Source organism: Dromiciops gliroides, chromosome 6, assembly GCF_019393635.1.
Source record: "Dromiciops gliroides isolate mDroGli1 chromosome 6, mDroGli1.pri, whole genome shotgun sequence".
NCBI classification, from domain to species: domain Eukaryota; kingdom Metazoa; phylum Chordata; class Mammalia; order Microbiotheria; family Microbiotheriidae; genus Dromiciops; species Dromiciops gliroides.
This window is the reverse complement of record NC_057866.1, coordinates 82,941,968-82,959,450: the sequence shown is the minus strand read 5'-3', so window position 1 is coordinate 82,959,450 and position 17,483 is coordinate 82,941,968. Positions and strand designations below refer to the sequence as shown.

Below are 17,483 nucleotides of genomic sequence, written 5' to 3'. Positions count from 1 at the left end.
TTTTTCATTATTTCCCTGGATATTCTTGATTTTTTGTTTTTCCAGATGAATTTTGTTATTATTTTTTCTAGCTGTATAAAATAATTTTTAGGTAGCCTGATTGGTATGGCACTGAATAAGTAAATTAATTTAGGCAGTATTGTCATTTTTACTATATTAGCTCTGCCTATCCATGAGCAATTGATATCTTTCCAATTATTTAGATCTGATTTGATTTGTGTGAAGAGTGTTTGGTAGTTGTGTTCATAGAGTTCCTGGGTTTGTCTTGGCAAGTAGACTCCCAAGTATTTTATATTACCTACCGTTACTTTAAATGGAATTTCTCTTTCTATCTCTTGCTGCTGGACTTTGTTGGTCATGTATAGAAATGCTGATGATTTATGTGGATTTATTTTATATCCTGCTACTTTGCTAAAGTTGTTAATTGTTTCAAGTAATTTTTGACTTGATTCTCGAGGATTCCTTAAGTATACCATCATATCATCTGCAAAGAGTGATAGTTTTGTTTCCTCCTTGCCTATTCTAATTCCTTTAATTCCTTTCTCTTCTCTGATTGCTAAAGCTAACATTTCTAGGACAATATTAAATAATAGGGGTGATAATGGACATCCCTGTTTCACCCCTGATCTTATTGGGAAGGCCTCTAATTTATCTCCATTGCATATAATACTTGCTGATGGCTTTAGGTAGATACTGTTTATTATTCTAAGGAAAGCTCCCCCTATTCCTAAACTCTCTAGTGTTTTTATTAGGAATGGGTGCTGTACTTTGTCAAAAGCTTTCTCTGCATCTATTGAGATAATCATATGATTTTGGTTGGTTTTCTTATTGATGTGGTTGATTATGTTAATAGTTTTTCCTAATGTTGAACCAGCCCTGCATTCCTGGTATAAATCCCACCTGGTCGTAGTGTATTATCCTGGTGATCACTTGCTGTAATCTCCTTGCTAATATCTTATTTAAGATTTTAGCATCAATATTCATTAGGGAGATTGGTCTATAATTTTCTTTCTCTGTTTTTGCTTTGCCTGGTTTTGGTATCACCCACCATATTTGTGTCATAAAACGAATTTGGTAGAACTCCTTCTTCACCTATTTTTCCAAATAATTTGTATAATATTGGAATTAATTGTTCTTAAATGTTTGGTAAATTCACCCATAAACCCATCTGGCCCTGGGGATTTTTTCTTAGGGAGTTCATTAATAGCTTGTTCAATTTCTTTTTCTAATATGGGTTTATTTAAGGATTTTATTTCCTCTTCAGTTAACCTGGGCAGTTTGTATTTTTGTAAATATTCATCCATTTCATTTAGATGTCAAATTTATTGGCATACAGTTGGGCAAAATATTTCCTAATTATTGCTTTAATTTCCACTTCATTGGTGGTAACATCACCCTTTTCATTTTTGATACTGGTAATTTGGTTTTCTTCTTTCTTTTTTTTAATCAAATTAACCAGTATTTTATCTATTTTATTGGTTTTTTTCATAAAACCAGCTCTTAGTTTTATTGATTAGTTCTATAGTTTTTTTTGCTTTCAATCTTATTGATTTCTCCTTTAATTTTCAGGATCTCTAATTTAGTGTCTAATTGGGGATTTCTAATTTGTTCTTTTTCTAGCTTTTTAAGTTGCATGCCCAATTCATTAATCTCCTCTTTCTCTTTTTTATTCATGTAAGCATTTAGAGCTATAAATTTTCCCCTAAGCACTGCTTTGGCTGCATCCCATAGATTTTGGTATGTTGTCTCATTATTGTCATTCTCTTGGATAAAGTTATTGATTGTTTCTATGATTTCTTGTTTGGCCCATTCATTCTTTAGAATGAAATTATTTAGTTTCCAATTGATTTTCATTCTACTTTTCCCTGGCTCTTTCTTACATGTAATTTTTATTGCATCATGATCTGAGAAGGATGCATTTACTATTTCTGCCTTTCTACATTTGACTATGATGTTTTTGTGCCCTAATACATGGTCAATTTTTGAAAATGTGCCATGTACTGCTGAGAAAAAGGTATATTCCTTTCTATCCCCATTCAATTTTCTCCAGACATCTATCATGTCTAACTTTTCTAGTAATCTATTCACCTCTTTCACTTCTTTCTTATTTATTTTTGGCTAGATTTATCTAATTCTGAGAGGGGAGATTCAGATCCCCCACTAGTATAGTATTACTATCTAATTCCTCTTGTAACTCATTTAACGTCTCCTCTAAGAACTTGGATGCTATACCACTTGGCGCATACATATTCAATATTGATATTACTTCATTATCTATAGTACCTTTAAGGTAAGATGTAATTTCCTTCCTTATCTCTTTTAATGAGATCTATTTTTGCCTGCACTTTGTCTGAGATAAGGATTGCTACCCCTGCCTTTTTTACTTTAGCTGAGGCATAATATATTCTGCTCCAGCCTTTTACCTTTACTCTGTGTGTATCTCTCTGCTTCAAATGTGTTTCTTGTAAACAGCATATTGTAGGGTTCTGGTTTTTAATCCACTCTGCAATTCGCTTCCGTTTTATAGCAGAGTTCATCCCATTCACATTCACAGTTATTATTACTGACTGTCTATTCCCCTCCATTCTATTTACCCCCTTTGTACTTTTCCCCCCTTCTTTCACCCTATTCCTCCTCACCGACGTTTTACTTCTTACCCCTGCCTCCCCCAATCTGCCCTCCCTTTTTATCACCCCCCTCTCTTTTCTTTACCCTTTTCTCCCTTGCTTTTGTCCTCCCTTCTCAGTCCCCCCCCTTTCCCTTCCCCTTTTGTTTCCCTAAAGAGTGAGTTAAGTTTCTTTATCCCAATGAACGTATATGTTATTCCCTCTTTGAGTCAAATCTAATGAGAATAGGGTTGAAACCATGTTCCCCCCTCCTTTCTTTCCCTCTATTATAATAGGTTTTTTTTTCCACCTCTTCATATGATATAATTCATCCCATTCCACCTCCCCTTTCCTCTCCTCCCCATAGACTCCCTTTTTATCTCCTTAATTCTTTTGTATCATCACATCAAAGACAATTTATATTTATACCCTCTATATAAAGTCCTTCTCTCTGCCCAAATACATTTACAGTTCTTAAGAGTTATGAGTATTATCTTCCTGTGTAGGGATATAAACAGTTTAACCTAATAGGGTAACTTTTTTTTTCCCCCTCTGTTTACCTTTTTAAACTTCTCTTGAGTCTTGTATGTTGAGATCAAATTTTCTATTCAGTTCTGGTCTTTTCACCAGGAAAGATTGAAAGTCCCCAATGTCATTAAATGTCCATCTTTTCCCCTGAAAGAAAATGCACATTTTTGCTGGGTAATAGATTCTCGGCTGCAATCCAATCTCCTTTGCCTTCCGGAATATCATATTCCAAGCCTTGCGGTCCTTTAATGTTGAAGCTGCCAGGTCCTGAGCAATCCTGACTGTGGCTCCATGATATTTAAATTGCTTCTTTCTGGCTGCTTGGAGTATTTTCTCCTTCACCTGATAATTCTGGAATTTGGCTACAATATTCCTTGGAGTTTTCCTTTTGGGGTCTCTTTCAGGAGGTGATCGATGGATTCTTTCAATGATGATTTTATCCTCTGATTCTATGATATCAGGGCAGTTCTCCTTAATAATTTCCTGGAATATGGTATCTAGATTCTTTTTCTGGTCATGGCTTTCAGGCAGTCCAATGATTCTCAAATTGTCTCTCCTCGATCTGTTTTCCAGATCAGTTGTCTTTCCAATGAGGTATTTCACATTTTCTTCTATTTTTTCATTTTTTTATTCTGCTTGACCGATTCTTGGTGTCTCATGGATTCCTTTTCTTCCAACTGTCCCACTTTAATTTTTAAGGCATTGTTTTCTTCAGTGAGATTATGCACCTTTTTTTCCATTTGGCTAAGTGAATTTTTTAAGGTATTGTTTTCTTCAGTGAGATTATGCAGCTTTTTTTCCATTTGGCCAAGTGAATTTTTTAAGGCTTTGTTTTCTTCAGCTTCCTTTTCTAAGCTGCTGATTCTTTTTTCATAGTTTTTTTGTGTTGCTTTCATTTCTCTCCCCATTTTTTCTTCTACCTCTTGCAATTGATTTTTAAAATCCTTTTTGAGCTCTTCCAGGAAGGCTTTTTGTTCTTGCGACCAATTCACCTTCCCTTGTGAGGCTTCAGATGTAGACAATTTGAGGCTATTGTCCTCATCTGAGTTTGTGTTGGCTTCTTCCCTATTGATACAGAAGCTCTCAATGGAGAGGGCTCTTTTTTGCTTCTTACTCATTATTGCAGCTTATTTATTTATTCTTTAAGTTGAGGTCTGCTCTGGGGGCACCAGGGTCCCTGTTTTGGGCTTCTTGTGCAGGTGTATAGGTGCTGTGTGACCGGGCTTTTACTCTGAGGCCTTTATGGTGTGTGGAGATCCCCTGTCCTGCACTTCCTGTCTGATTGTGCTCCGCCAGCCAGGCGCCAGACCCCGGCGTCTGATCCCGCCGTTCGTGGCCCTCTCGGCCGGTGCAGGTAAGTTTTTCCACTGTCCTTCTTGGCCACCAGATTTTTGAACCAGGTTCCGGGAGCCTCAGTTGTTCGGCTGTGGCCCGCAGCTCCTGCTGATTTGCCCCGACCCCCTCGGCGCTGGGTTGCTGCCCTGCGCTGGGCCTCCCTTTTGCCCGAGTCAGACCGACCTTTTCCTGAAGTCTTCTAAATTATCTCTGGTTGGAGGACTGTGTCTCTCTGTCTCTTTGCAGGTTCTGTAGTTTCAGAATCCGTCCAGAGGCTTGATTTAATGTTCGTTTTGAGGGAACAGAAGGAGAGCTCAGGCAGCTTGCTGCTTCCTCTCCGCCATCTTGGCTCCGCCCCCCGTCGGGTAACCTTTTTATGTCTTCATAGGGCTGAAAGAACTGTAAAGTAAAAGTAGTTAGCATGTATAGAGTACTTTAAAGTTTTCAAATATATGTGTGTATGTTTGTATATATGTATGTATATCTCATCTGCTAAGTTTTCTCTATTGGAGAAATGTTCTGGGTACTATGAATAAGACTTCCATTTAGCTCTTTCCTAGCAAAAGCATCCTAAATTACCTGGGTATTTTTATTGGAATACTTAAGTCTTGTAAGTTCCCTGCATTTTCTATTATCCTTAGCCTGTGACATTGATAAAACATGAATGCAAGATAGACTGGTCACGAGCAATACAATCATCATTTGCTTGTCCAGACTTTTTTTTTCCTTCTTTTTCCCTAAGGTGGTTGTTTTCTTTTATTTCTTAGTAGGACAACCAATTTGAGGTTGAGGGGGAGGCGAGGGAGGAGGGAGAAAAGAATAATGTCCATTAACATCCTTCTTCCTGCTTGTGGAGTATTGATTATAGCTAAACATTATTGCTGCCCTACCTTTTATCTGTAGGTTTTATTGCTAAATCATTATTATTAGACAATTCCTTTAATGAATGTTATTATGACCAAGTCATTTTGAATTTTGGGTACACCAAGAACCATTCACTTCAAAAGGGAATGAAAATAATTCTTTAAGGGTACCTTTTGTCTTTAAGAAGCCATTAAACAGAATTTAAGAATGCAATTTCATTGTTAAATACCTCCTTTCAAACTCAAAGTATCCAAACTCTTTACAAAGTAATTAGTTGGATAATAGCAGTTCACTTACTTTGGCTATGAAAGCTGTAAACATTAGAAACTCAAACATTTTCTCTTTCAAACCTGCCTCCTCAAAATCATTGTGGAAGGATCCTTTGTTTGAAAAATTAGATGTCTGGTCACATCTCACCCATTCTTCAGCTTTTCCTTTCTGTCTGTCTCCCACCTTCTTAGTCCTAGCTATATATTCTTCCCCCAACCCCACCTCTTCCCACTATGCTCTTGATTTCTCCTCATTTCTATATTATCTCTCTTTAATCTTGTCCACTCTTACAGTATTAATTTTAAAGGAATAGTGGCCCTACTGTGTGTCCCAATGGTTAGCTAGCCTTCTACGGTACATAGATGGGGGAAATAAAAAGGAAGCATGTGTTTGGGAGAGATAAAGATAGGGCAGTGATAGTGAGTGGTAAATGGCGAGAAATATGATTTCCTCCAGGAACATCAGGTTCTATTCTCCCTTATCATAATCCAATATTAACAATATATATATCAGGGCAAATTAGGGGTAAACAAATCAAGAAAACTATAAAAATAAAATTCAAGCTATCATTTTTAAATGAATAAATTCCATACAAAGACAAAAAAGAACAAGAAATGGTCAATCAATAAACATTTATTGTTTGCTAGGCATCGTGCTAAGCTCTGGATGCTTTTGGTTTGGCATCCTATAGAATGCCATTTGGTACAGGAATTCGTAACTTTTTATTTTATTTTATTTTAAATTATGTACCTCTTTGGCAGCCTGGTGAAGGGTATGGAGCTTTTCTCAGAATAAAGTTTTAAAATATTATTAGAGGATTTATGAGAAGTAGCTAGGTGGGGGCGGTGGCTAGATAGCACAGTGGATAAAGTACCATCCCTGGATTCAGGAGTACCTGAGTTCAAATCCTGCCTCGGACACTTGACACTTACTAGCTGTGTGACCCTGGGCAAGTCACTTAACCCCCATTGCCCCGCAAAAAAAAAAAAAAAAAAAAAAAGAAGTAGCTAGGTGGTACTGTGCATAGAACATTCTGCCTGGAATCAGGAAGACATTTCAAATTGTTGTCAGACCCTTTATAGCTGTGTGATCCTGGGCCAGTTGCTTAACCTCTGCCTGCTTCAGATTCCTCAGTTGTAAAATTGTATCATATTAGCACCTAATTCACAGAGCGTTTGTGAGGATTAAATAAGATAATATTTATAAAGCACTTTGCACAGTTATTTTAAGAAAATAAAAACAAGTCCACAGACAAGAGAAGAAGAATATCAAATATTTACAGGAGACCTTATGATTTAGAATATGTCTTCCTCACAACAATGGTGTGAGAGCTGTAGCACAGATATTAGTATTTTACCTTGCTAATAATAAAGGTATTAGGAGCTGACAATATGTATGTTCGATTCCAGGTTTTTGAATTCTGAGACAACTCTTTATTTCTTCCCTCTTGGTCTTAGTATATTGAGCTTTTAATAACTGACAGGGGCTTTCAAAGATCACCTCAATTCAGTGTACCTGAGAGAGATGGCTCTGAGCATGAATGGAAATAGTTAGATATTTAATTGGACCTTTAGAGTAAATAGTCCCTTCATCATTACAGTTTGCAACCTTAGTCCACTTTTTCATCTTGGGTGAAAACTATGCATGATCCAGAGGAAAGCTCTAGTTTCTAGCTTCTTAAACTCTAGGGTGTGACCCTTTTGGGGGTCATGTAACTGAATGTGGTAGTAACAACAACAACAAAAAAAACCACACCATTGACAACAGCAAAAGGTTGTGTATACTTACTTTACATACCTATCAACCTTGGGTGGCATAAAAATTTTTTGGATGAATAAGTGTCATGAGCAGAAAAAGTTTAAGAACCTGGCTCTAGTCCATTGAAGCCCTCTGGGTCTTTTAATGTCTTATTCATGCAAATGCAGCTGGAAGCTATCTTTTTTTTCTGCTCTTAACTCCATGATCGACCTACCTCTTAGAAATAACTCAATATGTCAAATATCTTGATTCAATTCAATTTCACAAACATCTTTATAGCCTACCATGTACAAGGCAGTGTTGTGGACTGGAGATATAAAGACAAGAATGACAGTTCCTGTCCTAAATCAGCTTGGGAGGGAGCGTTACATAGATGAATGCAGTGTTTTGAAATTCAGATTTGAAAATAATAAACTAGTGAAGTTGGAAAAGGATAATGCTACCCTTCCTTGATAGGAATATTGAGTGGACTTATAGCCTGGATGGAGGGAGGGGACTAGCTCACCCAAAGAATTAGAGGCTCATCACATATCTTGTAAAATAAAAAGACATTTATTAAGACAGAGGAACTGGGGGATAGAATCACTAAGGAGTCTCCGTCCCTCCCCCACCTTGAGTGAGAGCAGACCTGGTCCTTTATATGTTTTGGGAACCAAAAGAGAGTCAATTACAAAGCAAGAGGAAATATAAAAACTGGGAGGAGCAAAATAACTGGGACTGGATCTTTGAATAATGGAGTATCAGTAAGATATGCAACATCCACCCACATCCTGCATATCATCTTGCAAACCTTGGTATTGCTTTTCGGTGTACCAGGGACTTGCTCCTGCAACAACCATTCCTAAGCTGCTTTTCCTGGGAACATTTTAGGATTTCTTGGGGGTTGGGATCTTAAGGTTTCTTGGGGTCCTAGTATATTCCCACCACAGTAATAGGGGAGTTTAGAATAAGGGCAGATGTAGGGGAAAAGATAAGTTCAGTTTTGACCAAATTCAGTTTCAGCTGCCAATATGATATTCAAATAGAGATGTCCAGCAATGATTGGTAACATGGCAACTGGAGGACAGGAGAAACATCTATAATGCTCAATATATGGAGATTTAAGAGTAAGCTACATAGAGGTGATATCCAAATACATAGAAAGAGGAGAGAGACAGAGACAGACAGACACAGTCACAGTCACAGACAGAGACAGAGAGGACTCATCATTAACTTGAGGGATATACTGTCTCTTAGAGGTTTAGAAATTGATGATAATCCAGCAGAGAAAAATGGGATTGACAGCTAGAAGGAGAACCAAGAAAAATAATAAAATAATAATAAATAATAAAAATAATAAAGTAGTAAAATAAGTCATGGAAAGCAATGAGAGAACATCAAGATTGGAAAGAGGTTCCCCTATGACAAGGTACTGCGACCAAGTGGGATAGATATTGACTGAGAAAAGATTATTGGGTAAACCAATTAAGAAATTGTTAGTAACCTTTGAGAGAGCAAACTTGAAAAATGAGTGGGTAACAAGGAAATGTACATGCCACTTTCTAGGTGTGTCTGTGTGTGGGGGAGAAGTCTCCTTAGTAATTCTATCCCCCAGTTCCTCTCTCCTAATAAATATTTTTTTAGTTTACAAGATTTGTGATGAGCCTCCAATTCTTTGGGTGAGGTAGTCCCCTCTACCCATCCAGGTCATAAGTCCCCCAAACATTCCTATCAAGGAAGGTATCCAGAAGCTGAGGAGAAATTATTATGAGATAATGGCATACTCAAATGGAAGCTTTTTGTTTGTTTGTTTTTTGTTATTATTTTTTAAATGTATTTAGAATTTGATGCTCCAAATTACATGTAAAAAAAATATGAAATCAAATTTTTAAAACTTTGTGTTCCAAATTCTCTTCCATCCTTCCTTCCCAAACCCCACCCCTAAGAACTCAAGCAATTTGATATAAGTTTTATATGAATAGTCATGGAATACATCTCCACATTAACCAGATTGTGAATGAAAAGAGACAAAAACAAAAATTAAGATTAAAGAACTATCAAAATATGCTTCAAGCTGTTTTCAGATACCATAAGTTCGTTCTCTGCATATGGATTGACATTTTCATAAGCCCTTCAGAGATATCTTGGATCATTGCAGTGTTGAAAATAACCAAGTCATTCACAGCAGATCATCATAAAATGTTGCTGTTATTTTGTATACAGTACATTTACATCAGTTCAGTAGGTCTTTCCAGGTTTTTCTTTCTTCTTTTTTTAAGGTTCTGGCTGACAATATGTGTTTATTTCTGGACAACTTTTTATTTTATTTATTTAATTTTTTAAAATTAAAAGTATTTTATTATTTTCTAATTACATGTAGAGATAGTTTTCAATATTTGTTTCTATAAGATTTCTAGTTTCAAATTTTTCTACCTCTCTCCCTTCCTCCCCTCTCTCCAAGACAGTAAGCAATCTGATATAGGTTATATGTGTAAAATCACATTAACATATTTCTGCATTAGTCATGTAAAAGAAGAATAAGAGCAAAAAAAGAAAAAGCTTAAAAAACAAAAATTAAAAAACAAAAACAAAAAATAGAAATAGCATGGTTCAATCTGCATCTAGATTCCACACTTTTTTTTTCTGGATTTGGAGAGCATTTTCTATCATGAGTCCTTTGGAACTACCTTGAACCATAGTATTGCTGAGAAGAATCAAGTCTTTCATAGTAGAACAACACATGACATTGCAGATACTGTGTATGATATTCTGCTGGTTCTGCTCATCTCACTCAGCATCAATTCATGTAAGTCCTTCCAGGTTTCTCTGAAATCCACCTGCTCATCATTTCTTACACCACATTAGTATTCCATTACATTCATATACCACAACTTGTTCAGCCATTCCCCAATTGAAGGCCATCCCCTCAAATTCCAATTAATTTCACCACAAAAAAGTAGCTATAAATATTTTTGTACATGTGGGTCCTTTTCCCTTTTTTTGTGATCTCTTTGGTAAAAAGACCTAATAGTGGTATTGCTGGGTCAAAGGGTATTCACAGCTTTATAGCCCTTTGGGCATAGTTCCTAATTGCTCTCCAGAATGGTTGGATCAGTTTACAGCTCCACCAACAATGCATTAGTGTTCCAATTTTTCCACAGCTTCTCCAACATTTATTGTTTTCCTTTTTTGTCATATTAGCCAATCTGCTACATGTCAGGGGTACCTGAGAGTTGTTTGAATTTGCATTTCTCTAATCAATAGTGATTTAGAGCATTTTTTTCATATGGTAATAGATGGCTTTGATTTCTTCATCATAAAACTGCCTGTTCATATCCTTTGACCACTTCTCAATTGGGGAATGAATTGGATTCTTATAAATTTTATTTAGTTCCCAATATATTTAGAAATGAGGTCTTTATCAGAAATACTGGCTATGAAAATTGTTTCCCAGCTTTCTGTCTCATGTCTAACAGATGCTTTGCTTCTGTTTGTACAAAACCTTTTTAATTTAAGGTAATCAAAATAATCCATTTTGCATTTCATACTATTCTCTATCTCTTGCTTTCCATAAATCACAGAAGTAAACTATTTCTTCCTCTCCTAATAGACCTTTTTGTCTAAATCATATACCCATTTTGACCTTATTTTAGCATAAGGTATAAGATGCTGGTCTTTGCCTATTTCTACCATACATTCTTCCAGATTTCCAGTAGTTTTTTGTTAAATACTGAGTTCCTATTCCAGAAGCTGTAGTCTGGGTTTATCAAACAGTATATTACTAAAATAATTTCCTACTGTGTATCCTGTGCCTAAACTATTCAATTGATCCTCCACTCTATTTATTAGCCAGTACCAAATAGTTTTGATGACTGCTGCTTTATGGTAAAGCCTACAGATTTCATACAGCTTGCCCACCTTCCTGTGCTTTTTTAAAAATTAATTTTCTTGATATTCTTGACCTTTTTTTTTTCCAGATGAATTTTGTTATAATTTTTTCTAGCTCTATAAAATAATTTTAGGTAGTCTGGTTGGTATGGCACTGAATAAGTAAATTAATTTAGGTAGAATTGTCATTTTTGTAATATTAGCTTGGGCTATCCATGAGCAATTTATATTTTTTCCAATTATTTAGATCTGATTTGATTTGTGCAAAAAGGGTTTGGTAATTTTGTTCATAGAGTTCCTGGTTTTGTCTTGGAAAGTAGACTCCCAAGTATTTTATATTGTCTTCCATTATTTTAAATGGAATTTCTCTTTCTATCTCTTGCTGTTGTATTTTATTAGTCATGTACAACAACGCTGATGATTTACGTGTATTTATTTTATATCCTGCAACTTTGCTAAAGTCATTCATTGTTTCAAGTAGTGTTTTATTAGAATCTCTAGGATTCTCTAAGTATGCCATCATATCTGTAAAGAGTGATAGTTTTGGGGCAGCTAGGTGGCACAGTAGAGCACCGGCCCTGGAGTCAGGAGTACCTGAGTTCAAATTCGGCCTCAGACACTTAACACTAGCTGTGTGACCCTGGGCAAGTCACTTAACCCCAATTGCCTCACCCAAAAAAAAAAAAGGTGATAGTTTTGTTTCCTTCTTGCTTATTCTAATTCCTTTAATTCCTCTTTCTTCTCTTATTGCTAAAGATAATATTTCTAGTACAATATTAAATAATAGTGGTGATAAAAGAACATCCCTGTTTCACTCCTGATATTATTGGGAAGGCATCTAAGTTACCTCCTTTATATGTAATGCTTACTGATGGATTTAGGTAGATACTGCTTATTACTTTTTTGATACTGCTTATTATTTCAAGGAAAGCTCCACCTATTCCTAAGCTCTCTCATGCTGTATTTTGTCAAAAGCTTTCCCTTAATCTATTGAGAAAATTATAACATTTTTGTTAGATTTCTTATTGATGTGGTTGATTATGTTTAATACTTTTCCTAATGTTGAATCAGCTTGTATCCTGGTATAAATCCCACCTGTCATAATGTATTATTATCCTCGTGATCACTTGCTATAATCTCCTTGGTTATATCTTATTGAAGATTTTTGCATCAATATTAATTAGGGAAATTGGTCTATAATTTTCTTCTCTGTTTTGGCTCTGCTAATCTTGTATCATCACCATATTTGTGTCATAAAAGGAATTTCATAGAACTCCTTCTTCACATATTTTTCCAAATAATTTTGGAAATAATTGTTCTTTAAATGTTTGACAGAAGTCATTTGTAAATCCATCTGGCCAAGGAGATTTTTTTCTTAGGGAGTTCATTAATGGTTTGTTGAAATTTCTAATATGGGCTTCTTTACGGATTTTATTTCCTCTTTAGTTAAATATTTATCCATTTCATTTACATTGTAAAATTTATTGGCATAGAGGTGAGCAAAATAGTTCCTAATTATTGCTTTAATTTCCACTTCATAGGTGGTGAAATCACACTTTTCATTTTTGATAATGGTAATTTGGTTTCCTTTCTTTTTTAAAAAAGCAAATTAATGAAAGATTTATACATACTATTGTTTTTTAATAAATCTAGCTCTTAGTTTTATTGATTAATTTTATAATTTTCTTGCTTTCAAATTTATTAATTTCTCCTTTGTTTTTCAGGATTTCTAATTTAGTATTTAATTGGGGATTTTTAATTCGTTCCTTTTCTAGCTATTTAAGTTGCATGCCCCATTCATTCATCTCCTCTTTCTTTTTATTGATGTAAGCAGTTAGAGATATAAAATTCCCCCTAAGCACTGCTTTGGCTGCATTTCAAAAGTTTTGATATGTTATCTCTGTATTGTCATTCCCTTGGATGAAGTTATTGATTGTTTCTATGATTTGTTGTTTGATCCACTCATTCTTTAGAATGAAATCATTTAGTTTCTAATTAATTTTCATTCTACCTTTCCATGGTTATTTATTACATGTAATTTATATTGCATCATGATCTGAGAAGGATCCATTTACTATTTCTGCCTTTTTATATTTGACTATGCAGTTTTTGTGCCCTAATACATGGTTAGTTTTTGAAAATGTGACATGTACTCCTAAGTAAAAGGTATATTCCTTTCTATCCCCATTCAATTTTCTCCAGACATCTATCATATCTAACTTTTATAACATTCTGTTCACCTCTTTAATTCTTTCTTATTTATTTTGTGGCTCGATTTGTCGAATTCTGAGAAGGGAAGATTCAGATCCCTCAGTAGTACAGTTTTGCTTTCCATTTCCTCTTGTAACTCATTTAACTTCTCTAAAAATTTGGTTGCTATACCCCTTGGCACATACATGTTTAGTATTGATAATTCTTCATTATCTATCTTACCTTTTAGCAAGATGTAATTTCCTTCCTTATCTCTTTTAATTAGATCTATTTTTGCCTTTACTTTATCTGAGGTAAGGACTGCTACCCCTGGTTTTTTTACTTCAGCTAAAGCATAAATATATTCTGCTCCAACCATTTACCTTTACTCTGTGTGTATCTCTGCTTCAAATGTCTTTCTTCTAAACAGCATATTGTAGGATTCTGGTTTTCAATCTACTCTGCTATTCATTTCCATTTTATGGCAGAGTTCATCCCTTTCACGTTCACAATTATTATTACTGTCTATTTCCCTCCATTCTATTTACCCCCGTTGTACTTCCCCCCTTTTTTCACCCTATTACTCCTCACCAATTTTATGCTTCTTACCCCTGCCTTCCCCAATCTGCCTTCCCTTTTATCAGCACCTCTCCCTTTTCTTTACCCTTTTCTTCCCTGCTTCTGCCCTCCCTTCTATCAGTGCCCCTTACCCTTTTACTTCTCCAAAGAATAAGCTAAATTTCTTAATACAAATGAACATATATTTTATTCACTCTTTGAACATATATATATATATATATATATATATATATATACATACATACATATATATATATACCCTCTGTGTCTATTCCTTCTGTCTTCCCAAATAGAGATACAGTTCTCAAGAGTTATAAGTATTATCTTCCTGTGTAGGGATGTAAACAGTTTAACCTTATTGCATAACTCCCCCCCCCCCATTTACCTTTTTAAAGTTTTCTTGAGTCTTGTATGGTAAGATCAAATTTTCTATTCAGTTCTGATCTTTTCATCAGGAAACCTTGAAAATCCCCTAATTCACTGAATGTCCATTTTTTCCCCTGACAGAGAATGAACAGTTTTGCTGGGTAGTTCATTCTTGTTTGCAATCAAGCTCCTTTGCCTTCTGGAATATCATATTCCAAGCCTAGTGATACTTTAATGTTAAAGTTGCCAGGTCCTGTGCAATACTGATGCCATCTTCTCTCCACCTTTCGAGGTTTTTCTGATAGCATTCTGCTCATCATTTTTTTTTGTTTGTTCCAATAAAGTAACTAACAAAAACAAATTATGTTGTAATCTGTATTCAAATACCATCAGTTCTCTCTCTTTAGATGGACTGCATTTTTCAGAAGACCTTCAGAGTTGTCTTGAATTGATTATTGCAGCCACAGTAATAGATAACTTTTATGTAGTATCTTAAAGTTGACAAAGAATTTCCTCAAGATAGCCCAGAAAAGTAACCACCATACACTTTGCCATCATCATCAATCAATCATCAATCAATCATCATCCATCAATCCTCATCATCCTCAGTCAATCCTAATCATTGCCAATCTTCATCTTCTTCATTCAATCCTCCTCATCATCAGTCTTCATCAATCATCAGTCCTCATCAATCCTCATCTTCTTCCAATCATAATCAATCCATCAATAAATCAATCCATTATTATCATCAGTAATAATCATCTTACATTACTCTTGCCTCTGCTTCAAAGATTTTTTTTCACAATTACTATTAACTGTTTCCTTCCATCCTGTTGCCTTCCCATGATATTCACTCTGTTTTTAAATCATCTTTTACCATATCCCTCCTCAAAAATGTTTTACTTCTGACTGTTGCTTCCCCACTCTGCCCTCCCTTCTTTAATCCCTCCCTCCTTATCCCTTTCCTATCTTAGTTTCCTGCATGGTTAGATAAAATACCCCACCCAATTGAGTGTGTTCCTTCCTTGAGTCAACTCTGATGAGATTAAGGTCTTTGAGATAATTCTTTTTCTTTCTGTCTTTCTTTTTGTTTTTAGTGAGCCAATTGGGTTTAAGAGACTTGCCCAGAGTCACACAGCTAGTAAGTGTTAAGTGTCTGAGGTTGGATTTGAACTCAGGTCCTCCTGAATCCAGGGCCAGTGCTCTATCTAATGTGCCACCTAGCTGCCCCCTTTGAGCTAATTCCAATGCGTGTAAGGCTCATTCATTTCCCCACTCCTTCCCCATCTTCCCCCCCCCCATTCCATAAGCCCTTTTCTGCTTCTTTCATGTGAGATTTCACTGCATTAAACCTCACCCTTTTCCCCTTCCCCAGTGCATTTCTCTCCCCACTCAATTTTACTCTAAAGATGTCATCATAGGACAGCTAGGTGACACAGTAGACAAAGCACCCACCCTGGACCCAGGAAGCTCCAAGCTCAAATCTAGCCTCAGACAAAAGATGCTCACCAACCCCAACTGTCTCAAAAAACAAAGAAAAAAAAAAGCTTGGAGCTTCTTGGGTCCAGGTCAGCAGTTTTTCCCAGAAGATATTTCACATTGCCTTCTCTTTTTTTTTTTAATTCATTTGGATTTGCTTTATTGTGTCTAAGTTTCTCATAAAGTCACTAGATTCCATTTGTTCAATCCTAATACTTAGCCACTTATTTTCTGCAGAGGGCGATTGTATCTCTTTTTCCATTTGGCTTTTCGAGCTGTTGACTTTTTTCTCATGACTTTCCTGCATCACTCTCATTTCTCTTTGCATTTGTTCCTCTATCTCTATTACTTTATCTTCAAAGTATTTTTGAGTGCCTCTATTGTCTGAAACCAATTCATATTTTTCTTGGAAGCTTTGGATGTAAGAGCCCTGAGGCATCTATCTTCTTCTAAGAGTGTACCTCAATCATCTTTATCATTAAAGAACCTTTCTATGGTTCACAACTTCCTCTACCTGGTCATCTTTCCCATCCTTTACTTGACTTTTAACTCCTTCTTAGAGTGCTTTCAGGCTGCACAGTCCCAAGCTTCAGGGTATTCCAGGTGGTATGATTTAAAGAGGGGCAGGTTCTTTACTTGCCTGGCCTATGCTCTGGTTTGTAAATAACCCCAGGCAATGCTGATGAGCCTGCACTCTCCTCCACCTGTGCAGCTACTAGTCAAGTTTTCTTCCTGGTTCCCAGCAGGGGTAGGACAACTGAATTCCTTCTCAGCTCCCATAGACACCCCATAGTCTCTCCAACCCTGGTCAGCCCACTCAGCTCTCTCACCAGACCATGAACTTAGTTCCAGAAGATTCCAGCACTGCATCTTATTTGGAGGCTCAGGGGTAAATTTCTCTGGTGCAGGCTGTCTGGGGCTAGAACTGTGTAGGCACAACTGTGGGGTTGGACTCCACTCCCAACCCAGCACATAAGTGCCCCCTGCAGAACTTCTAAGCTCTCTTTGATTGTAAATTAGTCTCACTTGTCTTTTTGTAGGTTCTGCTGCTCTAGGAGTTGTCTTATGGCTGTATTTGAAGTTTTTTGGAGTCATTGAGTCAGGAGCTCTCAGTGCTTACTGCCTTTCCTTCACCATCTTGTTTCTGCCTCTCTGGAAGCTTTTTAAATTTTTTTTTTATTTTTTAATTTTATTTTTTTTAGTGAGGCAATTGGGGTTAAGTGACTTGCCCAGGGTCACACAGCTAGTAAGTGTTAAGTGTCTGAGGCCAGATTTGAACTCAGGTACTCCTGAATCCAGGGCCGGTGCTCTATCCACTGTGCCACCTAGCTGTCCCTATGGAAGCTTTTTAATGATAGGAAATAAAATGTTTATAGGCGTCACCTTCCATTACTATATCATTTTAACTGATTTTAATTTTATTTATTCTAGTGCTCCCAAAATGAATGAACATCTTGCCTCCTATAGCAGTGAATGCAACTGAAGAAATTTGGGAATACAGAGAGAGATGGCAAGGAGTGTAGAACAGTCCAGAACCTGTAGAACAAACTATTCAACATTTTCTTTCAGTATTTTGCCTTAGTTATAATTGCTATTGCCATTTGATTGTTGTTTTCCAGTAGGACATTCATTGTAACTAGA

The 17,483-nt window shown here is 36.1% G+C and overlaps 1 protein-coding gene across 1 annotated transcript in view; it reads right to left on the bottom strand.

The window, feature by feature from the left end:
• The window catches only part of LOC122732021 (ornithine decarboxylase antizyme 1-like), a 146,922-nt gene extending 129,985 nt beyond the window's left edge, over window positions 1-16,937 (bottom strand). The window contains 1 exon segment of the mRNA XM_043972223.1: window positions 16,537-16,937. Coding sequence (XP_043828158.1) covers window positions 16,537-16,937 — 401 coding nt within the window.
• Between the last annotated feature and the right edge of the window lie 546 nt (window positions 16,938-17,483).